This window comes from Rhincodon typus, chromosome 23 (assembly GCF_021869965.1).
Source record: "Rhincodon typus isolate 14 chromosome 23, sRhiTyp1.1, whole genome shotgun sequence".
NCBI lineage: Eukaryota > Metazoa > Chordata > Chondrichthyes > Orectolobiformes > Rhincodontidae > Rhincodon > Rhincodon typus.
The window spans coordinates 34,330,365-34,353,099 of NC_063354.1; the positions used below are offsets into that span (position 1 = coordinate 34,330,365).

The window sequence follows — 22,735 nt, forward strand, 5'->3', positions numbered from 1 at the left end:
TGCCCAACTGAGATCACCTAATTCAGCACACCTAAACTGAACACAAAGGTCTCGCTGATCTATATAGCTCATTACACTGCAAACAAAATACACTAACTGTTGGATATGGAAGAAAATGGATTTTGCAGAAGGTGTACATGCCATGAAACGTATTTTACACCCTTTCACATTTTGAATACTTGTAATCCTGACTACATGGCCATCATAATTAAACAATGTTTTTATTCTGCAGTTTGATTTGTTGCAACAGTTATTACCAGGTCCCAATAGCCCAGAACAGATATGCACTCTTTTCCTCCGCCTCTTAAATAAACAATTTGTAGCAATGTGTTTTTCTTCTTTTCATTTGAAATATAGCCTGCAAAACCAAGCCAGGAATAGCCAACGTCAACACAAAGTAACAAATAAGCAAAGAAAGCAAATAAGCAGTAGTTAAGTGCAGCGCCGGTCAAATTAATAGCTGTTCATTTAGGTCAGATAACGGCTCAGTTACATTGGCTTCTTGCCCGAAACATGCAAACCCGAAGCATTTGATCACTACACATTAATAAAAATTGATTAGATTCATCAGTAATCTGTTAAAATATGAAAATCTGCAGGTGTAAAGTAGATTTATCTGGATTTAAACAGACTGAAGTAAACTTTTAACCACTCCATTGGTTATTTAAAAAAAAAACATAACTACATTCATTTTCACTGAACATAAAATTAAATTTACGTACGAAAACAGTTGTGATTCCAAAGCTTCTGAAATATAAAATGGAGTGATCTGAAATGATAGTAACTCCATTTTCATCTACAGAAATGAAATACACCCAAAATATCCTAATTCCACATATGAACAAAATACTGTATATTTACTAACAACTGAATTAGGTAGGTCATTAAAGGCTAGCTGCCAGATGTAGGAAATGGGTCCACACCTTTGTTCCCTTTATGCAATATACAATCTTTTGTAACAGGTGTACAGTAAGCACTTGCCATGCTGCCGTCACACTGGTCTACTCAAGTCTGTAAGTATCTGTGGAGAACGTCAGATGTGCGTGGCTAGCTGTGGCTCTTCCCGTCTCTCCCTTTCCCAGTGAGCACTGAGGTAGTTGAGCAGGAGGAACAGCCTCTTATGAGGGTGAGTCACGTTTTTAAATTTGTTCAGTTTCTTTAAATTATTCCTGTGTTTTAAGGCTTCCTGTTTCTCAGTGCTACAGTTTACAGTCACTCATACAGGTCCCCTAAACCCATAGTGAGTCAACACATTCTGAAGTTCTAGATGTTGTTAGACTTGTCCATTTGGCACCTTGCATTTGATAAAAATTAAGCATCTCTTCCCATTTCCCAGACTTTAGTTTTGGCTGTTGTGCACACTTGCAGCCACGGCTGGGGCTTCCACTTTGACAGCTACAAGTATGCTCTCTCCATCTTCTGTTTTGATACGTTTTATCTCTGGCTGCTCTCCTTGGTCTCCATTTTGGCGTTTTGTGGGAAGGGATGCCGATGCAGAGGCATGGGTTGCCAACATGTGTAATGGACTTGCAGCTGCTGCAAACAAAACAGAATGTTTAGAGGACTATTTCAAGTCAGTTCCTACAAAGTTTGCAACTATAAGTGTCCAACAAAATTTTAAATGGGACTGTTTTAATATTTCTATTGAAAAGTTCCAATTTAACCACGTTGAATTAAATAAATTTGCATTATATTTATCGAGATATCAGGAAAGTAAAATTAAACCACATATTAAAAATCTAAAGAAAGATAATGTTCAGTTAACATCAGATTCTAATGAAGGATTAGTTACACTGGAATTATTGATCAATTGCATCTCTTTTAGACGCTAACCTCTTCTGTAGGTTCAGTATTTTGGTTTTAACTTCAAAAATGTTTTTACAGTACAAATCCTTTTCTGTTGGGTGGTGAGAGAACTACAATCAATTGACCACCCCAGATTTCCGGACTGCGACGTGTACACTGCATTTACAGAGACAAGTCACAAACAGAATGCTACTATCACCAACACCTAACATTTCAGTTGAGGATCTAAAAGTCTTTTAACTATCAAAAGTTACAAGAATATTTTGGTAACTACGCATGAACATAGATCACAGAATCCCTACAGTGTGGAAACAGGCCCTTCGGCCCAACAAGTCCACACCGACTCTCAGACCATCCCAACCAGACCCATCCCCCTATACCCCACCTAATCTACACATCCTTGAACACTACGGGCAATTCAGCATGTCCAATCCACCTGGCCTGTACATCTTTGGACTGTGGGAGGAAGCTGGAGCACCTGGAGGAAACCCACGCAGACACAGGAAGAATGTGCAAACTCCACACAGACAGTGGCCCAAGGGTGGAATCGAACCCGGGTCCCTGGCGCTGTGAGGCAGCAGTACTAACCACTGAGCCACCGTGCCACCCCACTGTAATGAATACATAGCATGTTGGTTAGGGCTGATGACATGCGTTTTATGATGGACATGGAGTACAGCTATGTAGTGAGTTTTCCAGCCAAAAGCAACAGGAAACTGTCAAAATAAATGCTTGAAGTGATTTGACTGCTGTTGGTCTGTCTCTTGACCCACTACTTCACTTTGACCTTTCCTCAATCATAAAAGCAGATGTTAACTGATAATTGCATAATATGCAATTCCATTTGCAACTCCACTGAAGCAGTGTCCAAGCAGAAGTGTATTCCACATACCAGATGCACTGCAGCAACTCATCAAGGTTCCTACGAAGACATTTTCCAAACATGTAACCTCTACTACCTATAAGAACAAGGGCAGCAGATCTAGGAGAACACCACTACTTGTAATTTCCTCTGCAAGCGACATAGCATTCTCCTTTGGAACTATATTGCTATACCTTTACTATAGCAGGATCGAAATCCTGGAATTCCCTTCTTAACAGAACTGTAGGTGTACCTACACCACATGCTCTGGATTCAAGGCGGCAGCTCACTAACACCTTCTCAAAGGCAGTCAGGAATGGCAATAGGTTTCTGGCCTAGACAGCAAGTCTACACACTGAAAATAAAACTTTTAAAGAAGTGCTTAAACCTCTTCCATTTGACACATGCATGGCTTTTGCCCAGCAAATCTTTTCACTCGATTATGTTATGATGCCATACTGAACCATGTTCTGTGTAAATACTGTATAATTTTATCATAATCAAATATTTTTCTTCAAAAGAAATTGAAATTTAATGCTATCTGGCTGTATATTTAACTGATGACAAATAATTTAGATCTGTTGCATAATTTCTGAGAGTTAAATAACATATAATGGAGACCAAATGTGCTTTGGAGGAGAAGGTGCAGGCAACGATGTTCCTATGTATCCGTTACCCATGTCCTACCAGGTGGTAGAGGTTGGCAGGTTTGGAAGTTAGTGCAATGCACTTTATAAATGATTTGCGCTGCTGAGAAAGAAATGAATGTTGAATATGGTGAAAGGGGTGCCACCATCAGCACCTTCAAAGGCATCGAGGGATGGGCATCAAATGCTGGCCAGCCAGCGATGCCCACATTGCACAAATAAGATTTAAAAAAAAAAATCAAGCAGTCCACTTTGTCTTTGATCAAACTGGAGTATTTTTGGGTGCTGTAACTAGCCAGGCAAGTGAACAATTTGTTCCATCACACCTCACCTATCACACTTGTGCCTTGGAATTGCCTGGCAGGCTTTGGGGAGTCATGTAGTGAGTTACTTGCTGCAGAATTCTTAGCCTCTGACCTGCTAATGTAAGTTTTAGACCACTATTCATAGCACAAAGCTTTAAAAGTTCAATAAATAATTCAGTATCAGCAATTGCACAGAATTTCTACTGATAATTTTAAAATTAATTTTCCTGGGCAATAGGATGTAGAATTGGTTTCTAACATGGGTCAGTGACAGCACTCACTTCTAAAGCAGAAGCTCTAGTCCAGAAACTTTAAAAGCCAACACTTTTACTGCTGCACTGAGGGAATTTTGCATCAATGGGTGGTGCCAGCTTTCAGATGAGATGTTAAACAAAGGCTCCATCTTTCCTCTCAGGTGGGTGTAAAAGAGACTACGGCGATATTTATAAAAGTATTGCATCTGGGGGCCATTTCTCTCTCAAACAGTAAGAGATTAGCTGGTAAATTATCTCAATACTGTAAATGGACAGTCCTATGCATATTGGCTGCTCCGTACTTCTGTGTTATAACTGTGACTATGCTTCAAAAAAGTATTAACGATAACAGAGATGGTAAGCAGAGAGAAAACATTTTGCTGCTTGAGGACATCGGGGTAGAGTCTAAAAATCAGAGCTAGATCTTTCAGGAATGAATCAGGATATACCCAACACAGGAAAGGATAGAAGAAGATTGGAACTCTCTTCTATTAATAGCAACTGATACTTGATCAATTGTGAACTTTAAATCAAATAGACATGACTTTTATTATGTGGTATGTGGTAAAATTGAGCATATGGAGTTAGTTGCAGATCAGCCATAATGTAACTGAATAGCAAAAGCAGGCTTAAGAATTTAAATGGCTTGTCTTGTTCTTATGTTCTTCAAGTTACCACATGTGATGTGCCAAAGGACCTAACAGCCAGACGTTTGATATGTTGTTAACCTCAAATGTCGGTAGGAATATACATACAGTATATAGAGAAATGTGATGTGGAGTCAAATGCAACAAAAGGAAGTACAATAGTGTAGTTTTACCGGTGTTAGCTTGTCCTTGTGTTGCTGAAGAGATGGGCACCACATGTGTTCCATTCTGTGCAACTGGTTTAAGGGGTAACTGGTGCTGGCCCAATGGAGCCTGTTGTAGTATCGTAACTGTCTGTATGGGCGTACCCTGTGAAGTTTGAATGAATCGACCTGCAGTGCCTATCGAAGCTGGTGCAATTGCAGGAATAGGCTCCACTTTCACTGCAAAACAAAGAAGTAAAGTGTCACATATCAACTGGATCACATAACTAAAATTGAACTTACTGTATAACTGATTGGAAGAGACATTTGGATACAGTTACATAATGTAGCATTAGAAATGATTGTGGTATCTTTGATATGTTTTGCTTTTTGTCCTCTTCCTTCTGTGAAAAAGATTTCCATATAAACATGCAAGAAAATTGTGCTTTTTGTACTTTGGTACAGAAATGCAAACCACAATGGCAATGTGTGCACTAATCTAAACAAGTTCTTTTATTTTCATGACTTGGAAGGGGGCGGGGGGGAAAGAATTCAAAATGCAAATGTGAAGAACAGCTTTACAACACTTTGATATTTTCACTGGGCAGATTGATGTGTGTGAAGTGTTAGGTCACACATTAAGTTTTTAACTTTTGCACAGCCTTCAAATTTTCAACTAAATAAGCTTTGATTTTGCATTCAATACTGGTTTTATCCTTCCTCCATATTCTGTCCCAAATTGCCGACAACTCTCAGTTCTTCTGTAGGTAGGTTTTATCAGTCAATGAAAAGTTTCACCAGAACAATAGGATTAGACATCATATTTGATAATTAATATGCCTGAATACACAGCAACCATTTGGTACGTTATATCAATGTTCAGGGTTTGAAAATTCCAACTCCAGTTACCTTTCACTTCTTTATGTTCTCCATTTTCTGGCCGCTCCATTTTAGCCTGGCTGACCATTGCCTGTGTAACTACTGCTTGGTTTGATACAGTGTAGCTGTTTGTGGCCAGACTGGTCACAGTAACAGACACAGCTGGTATCTGATGAACCACATGAACAGTTTGCAACATAGACTGCTGGGACGTTGATGTAACAGGGGTGGCCACAGTATACGTGACAGGTTTCATGGATTGTGAAATTTGCCGTTGGACGGTGATTAAAACTGGCTGAGCGGACAGAGGTGATCCTGAGAATAAGAAAAAGATTGGAAAGCAATTAACCCCTCTGTGGACGTCTGCTTCAAATGCTGTAAATATGGCATGAAAATATATCTATGAATAAAATACCACTCCCCCCTTTACTATAATAACGAAATCAAAAACTTCAAGAAAGGGACATCATTTGAAAATGATCTTTCCAGGTATCAAATCCTGATGAAATAGTAGAAAATATGGCTAAAACTGCTGTAAAATCTAATTAAATAGACCTGTGCTGACCTTCTTATAGGTGTAACTTTGAAATGGTCCTCAATTAGTCTGTGCTCGCTATTTAATCTACTAAAATTTGATTTCATGATTGAAGCCGGATTGTTTTACCCAGTTACCATACCGTTGAAATTATTGTCAAACCACTTCAAAACTGAATCTTATTCAGTCTGTTTCCATGCTGTATGACTCTATAACTCTATGTCATTGTACTACCTATCAAGATCCTGTACTGTGAAAGCTTTAGTTACTGCTCAGATTGAGACACGTGATTATCGCTAATGGGCAATGTTAAAAAACAAATCAAACACGTTGAAAATTACCAGAATTATATCACTGTCATGAGTAAGTAGAGAATTTTGGATGGAAGGCCAAGGTTTGTGGCATGGAGCAAAAACCAAATAAATCAGGTTTGTTTGGCTCTCACTCTTAACTACGTAAGCCAAGGCACATAGAATGGGAGAAGCTGAGAATCTGGTGAAAGTGGGTCTTGCTGCTAAGTTGGTTAAATAGGAACTTAGTCTTAATATTTCAAATTTGACTATTAAATTTAAAATTAGTAAAGCAGTTAACAATCAACAGTCATGGAGCTACACTGGTCTGCCGGAAAGGGGCAAGTTCTATTTGTTTTAAAACTGCCTATAACGCAGCCGATAGGTACGAGAATTAGAAAGATTTCAAGGATTGGAAAAGGTTTTAAGAATTGGCAAGAATGACCAAGAAATTGATAAAAAGGGAGAAAACAGGATGAGTAAGTTAACAAGAAATATGAATAGGAGTACGAGATGTTACAAATTTACAAAAAATAAATTAGCAAAAGTAAATGTGGGTCTAATATGAATTAAGGAAATGATTGTCACGTGACAAATATTCTGTTTGTCTTTACATCAAATTACACAAAGGACATATTAGAAATTCTGGAGAATCAAAGAGCTAGAGGACGGGGAATTTAAAGTAATAATTAAAGAAAAGTACTGAAAAAATTTAAATGTCAAATCCATCGAACCTATCTAAGCTTGCACCTTAGGATTTTAAAAGAGTCAGCTACAAAGATAGATAATACTCTGGATTTGGCCTTACAGAATATGAGAGGAAATTATTCCTGTGACTGGACTCGGTGTAATATATATACAAAAGCAAAATGTTATGGATGCTGGAAATCTGAACTAAAAATAGAAGATGTTGGAAATATTCAGCAGTTCAAGCACCACCAGTGGAGAGAGTTGATACTTCTGATTGATAATCTTTTACATATTTTCAGCATTTTCTGCATTTGTAAAGGAAACAAATTTACTGATGATACAAATCTTTCTGTGAAAGTCAAATGTGTAAAGGATGCAAAGAAGTTACACCAAAAACAGACCAGTCATGTGATCGGGTAATAAACATAGTTGATGGTGTATTATAAAGTAAGTGTGAAATTATCCACTTGACAGAAAGAATGGAAAAATAGATTTATTTCTTAGAGGTGGGGGGGAACATTTAAAAGCTGATATGCAGAGGAATTTGGGGATCCTTGTTCACAAATTACAGAAAATTAACATGCAGGTACAGGAAGTAATTTGAAGGGTAATAGCATAATGATTTTTCTTGCAATGGAGTTATTGAAATTATATAGGATTTTGGGTGAGACCATATCATCAGTACCACGAACAGTGCTGATCTCCCTATCCTTGCTTTAGAGAAAGTTCAATGAAGGTTCACTAGATTGATTTCTGGGATGAGAGACTATCGTAGGAGGACTTGACTGAATGAGCTCATGTTGTTTGCAGTTAAGAATGAAAACTGATGATGAGTGAGCTTGATAGAATAGATGCCGTTTCCCAGCTGAGAGTCTAACACAAATCGCTCATCGTCTCAGAATGAAGAAGAAACCTTGACATAAAAGTTGTAGAATCTTTAGGATTCCCTATCACGGAGTGAGGTAGGCATTTAGACAATGAATATACTTAAGAATGAGATCAGATTTCAAGGGGTATGGGAATGTGATTGAGGTGGAGACTAGATGGATGGAAATGTGCAGTTGATGTAAAAGTTCAGCTGCAATTTTTTGTGGGATGGGGTAAGCTTGCCAGGGCGCAAGGCCTACTTCTGTGCCTCGGTTTTTAAATTCCACCCAATTAAGGAATTTGATTACATCTAGTCCCATTGTGTATTTCCAAAAATTGAACATATTCACAGTGACAGCAAATACATATTTTCTCGATATACTTGATCAGGCTTTGATGCCATTTAAGCCAAATGCATCACTCAAACTTAGAAAGGATGATCATTTCAAAGTCAAAGCTGGGAGATGCATTTAGTTGCGAAGATATCAAATTTGTCCAAAGGAAAGCAGCAGCATATTTCCGAGTGAATCTAAAACTCTCTTTAAAATGTCTTGAAAAATGATGGTCATCAGTTGTGATATACATTTCAAGATACAGTACTTCAAAACTGGACACCAGCTTAACAGTAGTTATGGAAATATTAACAGCTCAACATGGCACTGACTAACCCGCCTAGTATCAACAAGACATTCAGATGAACAGATGTACCTTTTCATCAAAGAAGTATTTATTTAAGAAGTAGATGCTGATGAGAAGGAAGAGTGAGATAAAGAACACCCAAGCCCTCCACATCATCCTCTCCATGGCAAGAGAAGCCATACAGTCGATGACTACTGGACTCAAGTCTCCTCAAAAGCCACAGAAGAGGAATATGTAAAGAACATTCATCAATAAGAAGGAAATTATAGTTTAGAAGTCAAGGTTATGTTTTGGCTCTACCTTTCCTCAATACAATACATAATATTTGCTCTGGTTACATTTTAAGGTCTCACTTTCGCTCTACATTTCATGACATCTAGATCATAGGTTTTCAAATTTGGCTCCATGGTAGGATCACACATGAACTGCTAATATAATTCACCATGATTACAATGCTTTGAGAAATCTATACTTTTTTGTAAATGTTGACTCACTTCCAATTTGTTTAAGTTGTTGCATACTGACAGAAACCATGTTCTGCAATGATGGGCTCTTTCCTCTTTGGGTTACTTAGCTTATAGAAAAGTTTGAAAACCACTGATCTGGATCATGTGTGACAGCGGGTATGCCCCACTTTTGGAATAATTAAGTGTTCAGTTAGTACTATTTTCACAACTTGCACACTGTGGTTGTTGATATACTACAGGTTAAGTTTTGTTGAAGTATTTTCTAACTGATCTAACTTAGCCTTGCTCACCTTTTTCTGCGTGGGTGATTAATATATTATCCTTCCTCTAACAATGGCCTTGTATGCTTTCCACTCTGTACCAAGAGAGGAGGTGCATTTTTCATTAAATGTGAAATAGTTTTTCATCCTTGATAAACTCTATATTTGTGGTGTTTTATGGAATGACACAATGGTGTGCTAGTATTAAATTATAGGGCTTGTTAAGATTACTGAAAACTTCACTAATTTCACAAATTACTTACAAAGCAAGATACAGCCATTATTCAAAGAAAAAATCCTAATTGCCTATGGGTATTCACAATAACACTAAATCTTAAATTTATAATAAAACTCTTGCACCTTGAGAGCCTACTATCTTTATTCAATTCCCAATTCTTACATATTATTTACCAAATGTTTTAACCTCATCAGAAAAATAAATATCTACATCTCTACCCATTAGTAAAGACAGCTTTATATCCAAGCCCATTCTCTTCCCTCCAACCCCAAATCGATAATAAAATTTAAGCATACTGAACAACCCACAACAGGTACTAGCAACTAATTACTCATTAGAAACTAATGTTGATGAAATGTTACAAGTATAGAAATGGCCAGAGATCCACCAAAGATCAATTAAGCACTAGTCTCTAAAAGTAACTAATGATAACAGGGCAAAATGAATTAAGCCCTTATCAAGTTAAAATTCAATTGATGGAAGCCAACTGTTCAAATTCAGAGCTGCGTTGGTTGAAAAAGAAGGAATTCAATAGTCATAAACTCCTTAACATTTGACTTGGAAGTAAGTTCAATGAATTGCATCTTCAGTGAAAGTGAGTAAATATTTTGGAGTGCTGATCAGATGACAACATAATGACTACCCCAACCAAAGAAAGTTTCATGCCACAAAAAACCAAGTTTTGTAGAGGAAAAGAATGTTCCACGAAGAGAATATTATGTGAGGGGAGCCCTCCAATCTTTTAATTATTGGAATTAATGATCTGAATTACACTCAGAATTGAGAAGAACTTATCCCTTATAAGATCTACCATGGTCTCACTGAATGGTGGAACAGACTCACGCAGTTGAATGGCCTACACCAGATTCCAAACAACAAGCAATTTTGTATCTGATGTTCTACATTGTATCTCATCATTATTTGTTGTAAGCAAACAAGAACATAAAGAAAGTAGAAACAGAAGATCATATAGCTTGGTCCACCGTTCAGCAAGATCACTGTTGATCATCTACACCACTCTACTTTCTTGCCCCTTGCCCAAATTTCTCAATTCTCTTAGCGCCCAAAATTCTATTAATCTCAATCTTTAACATACGTCCAGTAACAGAACAGTCTTTGGTAGAGAATCTGAAACATTCACAAGCCTCTCAGGTGAAGAAGTTTCTCATCTCCTTCCTATATTGTTGACCCCTTGTCCTGAGAGCGTGACTCGAACTTATAGATTTTCTAGTCAGGGGAAAAATGCCCTTTCCATACCAATTTGCCAAGTTCCCCTTAAGCTTTACTTTTGTTTAAATGTCGGTGTCCATTTGTTTAAAAAAAACTTGTAAACTCTAGAGAATAAAAGCTCATTTTCACAGTCTCACCTCATAGGTCTGCCCTCTCATCTAATTTCTGACTTAAGTAACATGTTTGGAATGATATGATTGCATGAGACTTGGCATTTTACAAGCCTGAAGCTAATATTCAGATGTGGTTGAATTATTTGTCAGCTGGAATAGATTTCCACATGACAGTTGTGAATGGTAACCTCTTCTACTAAGAATTTTGTACTTTCTCGATTTCAATAGACTTCAGTAACTGTATAAAACTGTACAATAATTGTGGAACCATGGCCTATTTTTCTTAGAAACTATTCCAAATGACCCAAGATCTGATCACCTAACACAGTTACATAATCACTACACACTTCCAGAACCACATTTTTTCTGCAGTTCCTTGAAATAAACACAACTTCCTCTCAAAATAGATCTCTCAGTTGATGCAATATTAATTCTCTATTTATTGACATTGTAACCATACCAAAAAGCACTCACCCCACAAAAAGGAAGTGCTAGAAACATTTAACTTATATTAATTTTCAATTTTGTGAAATTGCATTATCTAAGTGTCCTGAATTCCCACCTTCATTTTCAGGGGGCTATAACACACTGTACAAGAGGTTTCCTTCATTTATAGTAAGGTATCCCCAATGTTTGATTGATCTGTCTCATCTAAAACATTTAAAGTTGTCTCGACTCAAAAGCATAACAGAATTTAAGCATACTGACAAACTAGATTTTCTGGAAGTGTGGGGTGCAAGGGTGGAGAAAGTGAAGTGTTATACATATGCTTTAGATACTGGAATCGGGTTTCAGTGCTGGTATTTGGTTTAAATGTAGGTCAATGACTTTCTGATATAATGTAAGAATTCAGTGTTGAGGGGAGGTATTTTCCTTTTCCTGTTGAGTGTTGGCTTTTGAAGCAAGTACAAACATTTACTATTTTTATTTGAAGGGCATTTGGTTAAGATAATGTAGGTGACCATGTGAGATTTGTTAAACAACATTGACAATAGTGTTTTTTTTTTGATATAAATATTGAATACAAATGTTACCACTTGTCTAAGTTATTTTGCGAGAAAAGGAAGTTTAGTCATTTTCAATTATTTCACTAGTTGCCACTCCTATCATTCCCTACACAATTTCAATGACTAGGGCTTCAGCCTAATAAAAGAGTATCAAGACATATGTATGTTATGACCAAAAGAAGAATTAAAACCTGATTCATGGAAACAGGAAAATTCAGTTTCATGACTGGATTAAGAAATGAAAAATTTCTACAACATAAAATAACATCTCCTCCTTAACAAGGCTTAGTTAAAAATGTTATTGTACATATTTGTATATACTTGGCACTCACCTGGTGCACTCTGAGCGTATCTTGCTTCTTGTATTACTGCTAATTTAGGTTGCACAGTGCTAGATTCATGTTCTGTGGGGACTGGAGAACCTTCCCTGGACAGGCTCTCTGGAGTCTGCACACCACTCGAATGGGAAGAAAACACTCCAGGATGGCTTGGAGAGGCTGGTGCACTTCTGTGGCAAAAGGTGAAGAAAACAAATAAGCATCCCTAAATCCCATAATTGGACAGCAATTGCAACACACCGTCAGTTTAAATGGTGACCAGTAAGTTTACTCATTTGACAAACTAAAATTGGAATTCTTGCTTTTGGAAGATCCTGAAAATCCTGTATCAATTATAGGATGTAAGCAAATATTTCTTCAAGCAAAATAGCAGCCAACAGATACTTATTTAAAATAACTACTTAAATAATCTACTTCAAAATTTGTGTAGACTTTGGCACAGTCTTAGCAAGTTGATTTCCAACACTAGAGCTTGCAAGTCAACTATATGTATGTCAACTGAATAAATAATTAAATTAAGTTTCTGTTTAAATGAGATAGCATACAGGCCACACTCTTTTCAATTTGCTCCATGCAAACCGTAGTACTCTTGTTTACTGCAGCCATCACTAGCATCATTATAGCTCAAAGAAAAAGTCTTGCATTTTTAAAGCACCATTAGACACAATCAGCTGTCTGAAAGTGCTATGCAGCTAATGAAGTGTGTTTTGAAGTGTAGTCACTGTACTAATGTAGGAGATGTGACAGCTGTGTGTTCAGATTCTGGATTGGAACTTGAACTCAGATCATTTTGAATTAGAGGCAATGACGGTGTAACAATCCAGATGTTACATACGATTTAGCCGATACCACTCATATCAAGTTATGGGTTTAAAAAACAAACAAGACAAGAATATTAAAATTCTTGACTGAACATGATCTTAATTAATCTTAATGACGTTCTTCGAACAGCAAAATGGGATTCGACCAAAGAAAAGACAAGTTACTAGCACAGAAAGAGGCTATTACTAACTTATTTCAAAGGGAGAATTTAAAGGGTTTGTTGCTGGTTACCTTTAAGTTGAAAGGCAAACTAAAACCGAGTTACATTAGTTTGTACAAATTCTTAGTACACCGATAATTTGATGACACACCCGGTCTGGTCATGTCACTAAGTGAACAACTCCAGCATAACAGATTGCTAGATTAGAGATATACAGCTTTGAAAGCATTGTAGCTCCATGACTCTAAATTGAGGGTTAAACTAAACTGTCAGTTGCCCATTTGGCTTTAATTTTGTAATATTTCATACAATCACTTGTTTTCATGTGGTATTAATATTACTTTGGCCATGTAACCAGTTTGTGCTACAAATTATAAGAACAATTGTATGAAATCAAAGAACAAAGTTATGCTTATTTCTTTACCAACATCCTCTCTCAGACAAGCCTGTTAAGAATTTCTCTTCATAGACAGACCTTCGTATCACTGCAGTCTGTCGGATCATTATGACTTCCGAAAGCCTGCTCACAATCAAGCCAGAAGTCAGGAGTACAATGGTATACCCTTCACTAGTCTGGATGAGTGCAACTCCAGCAAGCAAGGAGCTCAACATCATCCTGGACAAAGCAGCCCACTTGACTGGTACCAGAGCCGCCGTCGGCGTCGTCGTCGTCATCGTCATCATCATCATTCACTGCAGATGTAAGTGGCAGCAGTATACATCACCTACAAGATTCACTAGAGTAACTCATGGCTCCTTCAATTTCACCTTCCAAATCAGTAACTGCTATCATCTAGAAAGTGACCATCAGCACGTGTAACTTGCCTTCCAAACAAACTACAGTCATTCCTTCACTTGCTGGGACAAAATCCTCAAATTCTCTTCCTAACAGCACTGTGTGCACCTACACCCCAAGGATTTACAACAGTTTGAGGTGGTGACTCATTCTCCTTCAACAGCAAATATGAATGGGAATAAATACTGTCCTAGTTGGTGACGCCCACATCCCACGAACAAATTACAAAAGAAAAAGACAGACTACTTTTGCACTTATGGATGACTTCTTCACCAAGTTAAAGATCACTCATTCAGTTTCCTCTGCTTTTTCTCTCCCTTGCCCAGTGTCCAAATCCGTCCTGGGCCCCATCTAGTTTTTCCCTCATTTCTACCTCCAATCAAGCCTGCAGTCCCTCTTCAAGCTTATTTTGTATCATTTCAGAACTGCTGTCTTGATTTTGTTTCAACAATCCTCGCTTGTCCTGCAGGCTGTCTGATACTTAAAATTCTTCTTCGATCTCTCCATCCTGTGAAACACATCCTATCTGCAACCTTCACTCTCTGAAGATCTCCGCAGCCACACATCTCTTTTTCTAACTTCCAACTGAATTCAAATTGATTTTCCACCTCTGCCACTGCATGACCAACTGTGAATATGGTAGTCTCACTCAGTCCTGCTCAAATAATATCAGTCTTTCACTCAGTTGTATACTTTCTTCAGGGGATGTAACCCATAATAAATGAGTGATGTTTTATTCCGAATCTAGGAGTCCTATGTGCTATTGTAAATGGCATGACTTTTCTTCAGTAAATGACCTGCTGCATATTACGATATACTATTTTCCTCTGTCATGACTCAAGTGGCTAAAACTTTCTTGACCAAAATAAGTGGTGCTCAAATTACTGCTGTCAAGAAATATAAATTGGCAACTTGCAAACAAATATGTCAGAGTTGGCACTGGGAAGACCATGTATTAGAAATCAGGGTTTTCTTTGCACTGCATGCCAAGACAGACTACAGTGAGTCAAATACTTATTCATCTTCTTGGCTTGGTGATCCTTTCTGGATCATGGCTGATTATCTCCTCAATGACATTTTTGCACACCAGCTCCATACTCGTTAATGTCATTAGACTCCAGAAACAAACTGAATTCTGACTTAGATTGAGTTTCCACAACTGTCCAATGTAGAGAATTCCAAAGATTCATCACCCTGATTGAAGAAATTCCTCATCTCAGTCTTAAATGGCCTGCCCCTTATCCTGAGATACATTCCTCTGGTTCTAGAGTCACCAGCTAAGGAAAAATCCCATCTCTATTCACCCTATCTTTCCTGTAAGAATTTAGAAAGTTTCAATGCAATCACATCTCATTCTTCAAAACTCTGGAGAATACAATCCCAGTTTCCTCAATCACACTTCATAAAACAATGCTGCAGTCACAGGGATTAATATGGTGAACCTCCATTCTATGGCAGTCCCTTCTATGTCAAGTGTATCCTTACTTAAAGGAAACAAAAGCAGTACACAATACTCCAATGAGGTCTGACCAGGGCTACATACAACTGGAGCAAGACATCTTCACTCTCATCCTCTGATTCCCATAGTACGAAGGCCAACATCTGCCTTTCTGAACAGTTTGCTGCAGATTCAGGATAGCTTCTGATGACTCACAGGCAATGATACCCGCACTTCCCAACATTCAACATTTAAGAAATATTCTGCTTTTCTGTTTCTTTTGCCTAAAATGAATAACTTCACAATTATTATCTGAAGTTCCACCTGTCATCTTCTAGCCCATTCACTTAATCTGGCTTGAAGTCTACTTGCATCCTCTTCACAATTTAATGTTCCCAACCAGTTTGGGGTCATCGACAAATTTAGAGCTATTACAAGAGGTTCCAATTGCCAAATCATTTATGTAGATTGTCAACAGTTGTTGACCTAGCACTGACCCTTTGCAATACCCCATTAGTAACAGCTTGAACTCCCAAGAATGACCTGTTTATTCCTATTCCCTGCTCTCAATTAACCAAATATCAATCCATGCTAGTATATTCCCAATTCCAGGCACTCATTTTATTTATTAACTTCTGGTAGGGGATGTATCACAAATCTTTTCAAAATCCAAATATGTTTAAAGATAATCTTTAAATATTTGTGGTTTTGATTGTGGACTGAAATGGGAAGAGGATTGTTTTAAAAACAAAGAAAGATTACTGCATTTTTAAATGTTACCAGACACTCATTGTGAGAGGAGATAGCAAGCATTGCAGATGCTGGAGTCAATACAGTGTGGAGCTGGAGGAACACAGGTGGTCAGGCAGCAGAGGGGCAGGAAAGTTGACATTTCAGGTTTACACCTTTCATCAGGATGCCTGACCTGTGTTCCTCCAGCTCCACAGTGTATTCATTGTGAGAGGACGCACACGCAAGAGAGCAAGCAAAACAGTCTACCTGCAGACAAGCTAGAGCAAAGCGCTAGGTACAAATGGAGATTCTGCTGGCATCAAGTAGCAGATTAGACTTAGGAATGGTGACTGATTGTCAATTACAAAGGCCTCCTGCCTACTAATAGCAATGTAATTGCCCATCAGGTAAACAATAGCTTCTGGGTGAGAATGTATGGGACAGAAGGCATCAGACCTCTGGAAAAGAGGAAATTGTTCTTTCTCAAAGTAAAAATGACCCCAGGCCTCAAGAAAGCCAGTTTATTTCCTTTATCAGTTGCTGTAAGCTGAGGGTTTTAAGCAATGAGTCAAAGACTTTTTAAGATGTGAGTCAGCCACTCTTCACCTCTTGCAAGTGAAAGTGCCTGAAGGAGCAGCAAGTCCTGACAAGCAAAAAAAAAATCATTCCAGTGAACCCTGTGGAGAGGGAAAATTGAGCTGCCTTTCCAATTGCTCCCTCCACCGATGATACCCTCTTTGTTTGCTGTGTGGGTATGCACATGTGTACTTAAGTAGGAATTTATAAAGGAGTTAAGCATTTTAACCAGTAGAATTCTATGCCAACAATTCAAAATTGTGTACCTGTAGCTTGAATGTATTTGTTTGTAATAAATAGTAATGATCATTTAAGTACAAAGGCCTGGTCCATGCTTTCTGTCAATACAGAACGTACAGGGTCTACAATACAGGTAAATTGGGGAATTCAGCACACGTGTACAAACTTCTTAACATTTATGATGAATCCAGAATAGCAGGGTTTTATCTCCAGCATATTGTGCCATTGAGGTTTAACAGACACCACATCCATTGGCTCTCCTTCGTCTGCACTCATTCAAAAAAACTCCAGTTTGGCAAGCAAAATTTCTCTTTCAGAAATTCATGACGACTGTCGAATTTTGCTATTGTTTCTAAATTTCCAGTTATTACATCCTTGAGAATAGATTATAACATTATGCCCACCATAAGAACAGGACTGTCATATGTCACTCTCCCTCTTCCTACTCGCCAGTCAGGAACCTTTCCAGAATTACAAAAGATAACCATCAATGCATTTACTGTCTTTATTGTTACTTCAACACTCTAGGATAAAGCTTATTTAGTCCAGGAGATTTATCAACCTTCAATTTCTCAAAAACCACCTCTGCTAATTTCTTCGGCTCTTCAGTTACACAAGCCCCTTGGCAATTCAACATTTCAGAGATTTTCTATAACTTCTATGACAACATACACAAATTAACTCCGATTTTCTTAGTAATTTCCCTGTTCTTCACAATAAATTCTCCTGTCTCCACATTGTGAGAGAACAACGATAGAAGCTTTTACAATCCACCTTTAATGTTCTTCATTAGCTTGCATTCATATTAACTTTTTCCTTTCCTTATCAGTTTCTTGGCTGTACCTTAAGTTGCCCCCAAGACTCAGACTTACCATTTCTTCTGGCAACTCTTCTAAATCACTTCCTTTGATCCAATGCAATATTTAGCTTTTTTTGTTAACTGTGGTTGAGTCATCTTTCCATTTGCATGTTTGTGCTTTAGAGGTCTTTCTTTTTAATATCCCCTCCTGCCATGCACAAACTGCCCGAAATCTGCTTTCAGGATCTTATCCCCCTTCCTACCAAGTTATTGGCACTGACATGGACCACAATCTCTGGCTGTTCACCTTCCCCAAAAGTATGTTCTGCAGTCACTGTGTCATTCTTGAGCCTAACAGCAGGGAAGGAACATACAATCTTAGAGTAATGTTTACGGTTGCAGAAATACAGTCTGCTCCCCCAACAGTAATGCTTTTCTACTCTTTCTCCCCTCCCATTGTATTGCTGACTTAGTTCTGACTGAATTCTTCTGTGGAACTGTTACCTTCACTAGTATCCCAAGTAGAAATCCAATTTACAAGTGAAATCGTCTGAGGGACTCGTGTACTACCTGTCAGGTTTTCTTGGTGATCACCCATTCCATAACCCGTCTGCACACCCTAAGGTGCAGTGTGACCATCTTCCTAAATGTTCTATCCTCTCACGGATATGCAACAGTGAATCCAGCCACAGCTCGAGTTCCAAAATCCAAAAGGTCTAGCTCGTGCAGATACTGACAACTCCTGCAGATGCGGTCAGTTGGGACACATGGTATGTTAATGACTACCCACATGCTACAGGCTGCACATTCCATTCAAGTAAGCTGTCTTGCCATATTTTAATTGAACTATAATTACAAGTAGAATAACTTAACACTTACAAACATCTTGCTGTGCTGAATTTAATTAGGAGCCATATACTGGATGGTGAAGAAAGTAAATAAAAACTACGGGGGTGGGGGGGGGAGAGGGGGAAGGAGGGAGGGTGGAGGCACCTTCTCCAATTAAATCACCATTCAAACTCACTCTTCTTGGAATCTGCACTCGAAAGCTGCATGGGGATCTCCATTTATATTTGTTGCAGTTAGAATGCAAGAACCAGACTGAACCAGGTACTTTAATAACTGATCAGCTACTCTCCAGTGGAGCTTGTTTACCGTGTCTAACACTGGAAAATACTTCTCATCTTACTTTAATTGTTAGGTCACTCTAAAAAATATATAATGCTAGTCACAGACCACGCTTTTAGGAAGATACTGAAAATTAACAGCATACCACAAACCAAACTGCAAGTTCAACATTACATGCCACAGACAACAACAGCTGCAAAGTTGACTCATTATTGGCCTTGTGCTCATTCGAATTTCAAAGACATGGAGTCCACTTAACTAACGACGACAGCCTCTTCAATCAAATTTGAAACTTTTACCATCAGAAGTCGTGCACTATTGAGAAACTACAAGGTTATGACCACAGTAGCAGAGCCATTTTCAGTGTTTAACAAGGCCTTCTTAGGCTTGCTTAATTTTTTTTAAACCAATCCAAGTATGTCATCAAATAGCAATAATGAACTTTCACACATCACTTCTTTTCCTTGTGGAGCTCTCCCAATCAATCAATGCTTAAGCAATGTGTAAACAAGTCAAACACAGAACTGCTGAATCAGGGTGCAGGAGCACTTATAAAGATGATAAAGAAATCTGCAGCTTGGCTACAAATTTCTCCATGGAATTTTCTTCATTCCAAGTGATCACCATGATACATCAGCTTGTTAAGATCCAGCTGCATCCCGATCCCAGTTTGTACGAAAAACAGTATCAAGCTCTGCGATACTTAATCTCAATCCATAAAGGCACTAAATGTAAAATGATTCTCAAAAATATCAAATGTGGTATGTTCAGATGAGTCATGGGAAATTTTCAGCAGGAAATGGGGGAAAAGTTCAAAACAGGGTTATTCAAATCCTATAGTTTACTTTACATGATCAAATACACAATGAATCTTTAAAACAACTCCAGTGCAAGAGTGATATTGCAAATAACTTAAAACATTTACAGTGAAAAAATACTACCTACATAAATAGAAAAGGTAAATTGCAATTAAAAGATGGTTTCTAGTTCTGTGCAGCTAATCAGGACAAAGAGCTCAAACAGGCACCCTGCAATGTACTGACAATATCATTTCAGTGAGTTTGAATGTGTGTGCGTAATAATCCATTAAGATTTTTCTCAAACAGACCTGTCAAACCAACAATGTACAGCAGTTCCTGTTTATTTGGTTCTTACACTGCCTGAAGGTTAAGTTTGCAGAAAATCCCAATGGATTTTCAATTGCAACTATGACTACTACGTTACATGGTGCTGTTGCCAAATTCACTTTGCAATCATACTTTGATGCAAGAGTATAGATGGTACCCATTTTGTTCATTTCAGATGAAATACATGTTTGTTTCTTTTATCAGCAAAATTTGCATTTAAGATACAGCTCATATAGATTCTGTGTAACTGAAAACTATATTCTCACTCAAAAGAACAAGGAGAAGTTAAAGAGGGGGCAAAATTTACAAACAGTTTTCTGTAATTAATGGTGCAATAGACATAAAAGTATAACACAGACTGTCCAAACTAAGGCATGTACAAAATCAAAATGAAGTGAAATCTTTTTTTCTGCATCCTACAGACCCTGTAACACAAAGACTGCAAAAACCTACCAGTGAGCACATGCATTCTACCAAGGATTACTTTCATGAACAAGGATGAGAAGCTACAAGAGGATCTCTCTGCATTTAAGATTCTTCGCACACAGAACCGATGAAAAGTTATTTTAGCCAGGCTCGATAACAATCTCATATGGTTAAATCCACTTGCTCACTATCTCATCCATTAGGTGATCTAAATCAGTGGCATAGAGATTAAACTTCAGCCAAATGTTGAGAAGAAACTTATTTAAAGTGAGGATGAAAAGATCCAACCTAACATCAAATAAAAGTGAAATATGTTTTTCCCCAGCCAACAAATAATGATATAGTCTTTGTGAGGTGGCTCAGCAGAACACTGGAAGCCATGGCTCAGTACTACATTTTCCACTTCAAATTCCTAATGGTTCAGTGGAGGATCTCCAAATGCAAGGTTTTTCCAAATTAAGTCTAAACAAGAGGAAAAAGAAACGTAGAGGGGTACAGTAATATTCTAAATAAAACCTGAAAGAACTGCAGGTACTGTAACCCATCTCAGAAGTGAAAAATTAACTCTGATTTCTCTACACAGATGCTGCCAGACCTGCTGAGCTCTTCCAGCAATTTCTATTTTTGATAGTAATATTCTATTCAGGAAACTCCTTGTGTAGAAAGGAATAGCAAAGATTATGAAAGGAGGCTCTTACTGTGGAGTCAGATGCTCTGGAGGGAGATTTTAGGGCCTTGTGTTGATCAGTAATCAGTCGTAATGATAGTGAGGCTTAAGACACTTTTCAACACACCTAATGGAGTCAGGGGACAGGCAGTTTTAGCAACTAAATAGCTTAAGCTGCAGATTATATATAATGTCAGGGCAGCTGCTCTTCAAGTAACATCCAGCACATTTCTAATCTTGGATACTGCAGCAGCAAGGGTTCCATTCTTTTCCAGCCACACATTACTAAAGCCGATCATATGCAGCTGTGGAGAAGTGCAGACCAGGTTGTCAAAGAGGTTTAAAAAATGTACCAAACTTCCAAGTTACATGCTGAATGGTACAAAGTCTTGGGATCCTCAGAAAACAGTTTGGATAACTAACGGGTGTATGAGAGATTTTGACAATTTCTTTTTGTTCTGACACTTGATCTCCAGCATAAACATATTGAAGTTAGTGAAATAGAACTTATTGTAGAATTCGCTGTCCATGTCAAAATACAAATGTTTAATTCAAAAGCAACAGCATACAAAATTTCCCAATCGTAATACGCTAACTGCAAGTGCTAAAAAGGGATAAACACTGTGAAAATAAATTTCAAGGCTGTGGTTGGGAAGCAATTATCCCACAGTTGTTTCAAGTCGTTGCTAAAATTTAAAAACCTGGAACCAATTCATTTTATACACCTTTTTTATTCTATAGTCACCGTGTTAATTGCTCCAACTTCTGTCTGTAGATACAATGACAATGCTATCAGACGTCAAATACTGAACCTATTAGTACGGCTCTCCAATATCTGCTATTTAAATGGAGTTACTAATCATTTATTTCAAATTTATTTCAATCACGGGTTAAAATCTGTGACTTCTCAACTAATATCTCTACATTTTACGAGCATCTCTCTGGTTTTGCTGGATTACCAAGATGCCATCTTCGCATTTCCTGATTTTCCACTTCACAAGTCCTTAGTTTCTTCAGGTTGAAGAGTAGAAGTCAGCTCCATTAAGCCTATATCCAACCTTTCTCGTCACTGCATTAGCAACAAATCTCATAACTTCCACATCATGAACTAGAATTTTAAATGAGCATTTTCCTCAGGACCTCACCAGTTTTCTGTGGTTACTTGCTGAACTTGCATTCTTCAATTTCTCTGGCATTCCAGCAGATGGCACTCTAAAGAACTTTCTGGACCACAGTGATTCCTTCCATGCAATCCATAGTGCAATTCAATATTGTACAGTGCTTTATATTTAGAAAGACATCAGCTGTACAACACCAACTGAACGTTCTTATTGCAATATGTCTATATTTAGAATTTATAAATGTGTAATACTTTACAACACAGATGTTACTGCATAGAAATTTTATACTTAACCTCTTTAACTATCAGTCTTGCCTGAATATACATTTAAACAAATCAATAGTTTTAATTTGGGCTCAATTTTTGGGTTTTTTTGTAAAGAATCCTGTAGTGCTGAAGTCAAATTAAAAGATGTTACCCAGATGCCAGACTGCACTCCTCTAGTTATAATCAAAAATCAATATTATCACAACGCTGAAAAGAAATA

General features: G+C 37.8%; 1 protein-coding gene across 4 annotated transcripts in view; it reads right to left on the reverse strand.

Annotated features, from left to right (window-relative positions):
- Positions 1–202: 202 nt before the first annotated feature.
- The window catches only part of foxk2b (forkhead box K2b), an 89,642-nt gene continuing 67,109 nt past the window's right edge, over positions 203–22,735 (reverse strand). Inside the window, exons 6-9 of one of the 4 annotated variants that reach the window (XM_020517670.2) lie at positions 12,212–12,387; positions 5,574–5,858; positions 4,695–4,904; positions 203–1,536 (exon numbers count right to left, since the gene is read on the reverse strand). In XM_020517670.2, coding sequence (XP_020373259.1) covers positions 1,340–1,536; positions 4,695–4,904; positions 5,574–5,858; positions 12,212–12,387 — 868 coding nt within the window. In that variant the 3' untranslated portion in view covers positions 203–1,339. The remainder of the gene's footprint in view (positions 1,537–4,694; positions 4,905–5,573; positions 5,859–12,211; positions 12,388–22,735) is intronic. The other 3 variants (XM_048611009.1, XM_048611010.1, XM_020517671.2) reach the window with 3 other exon arrangements.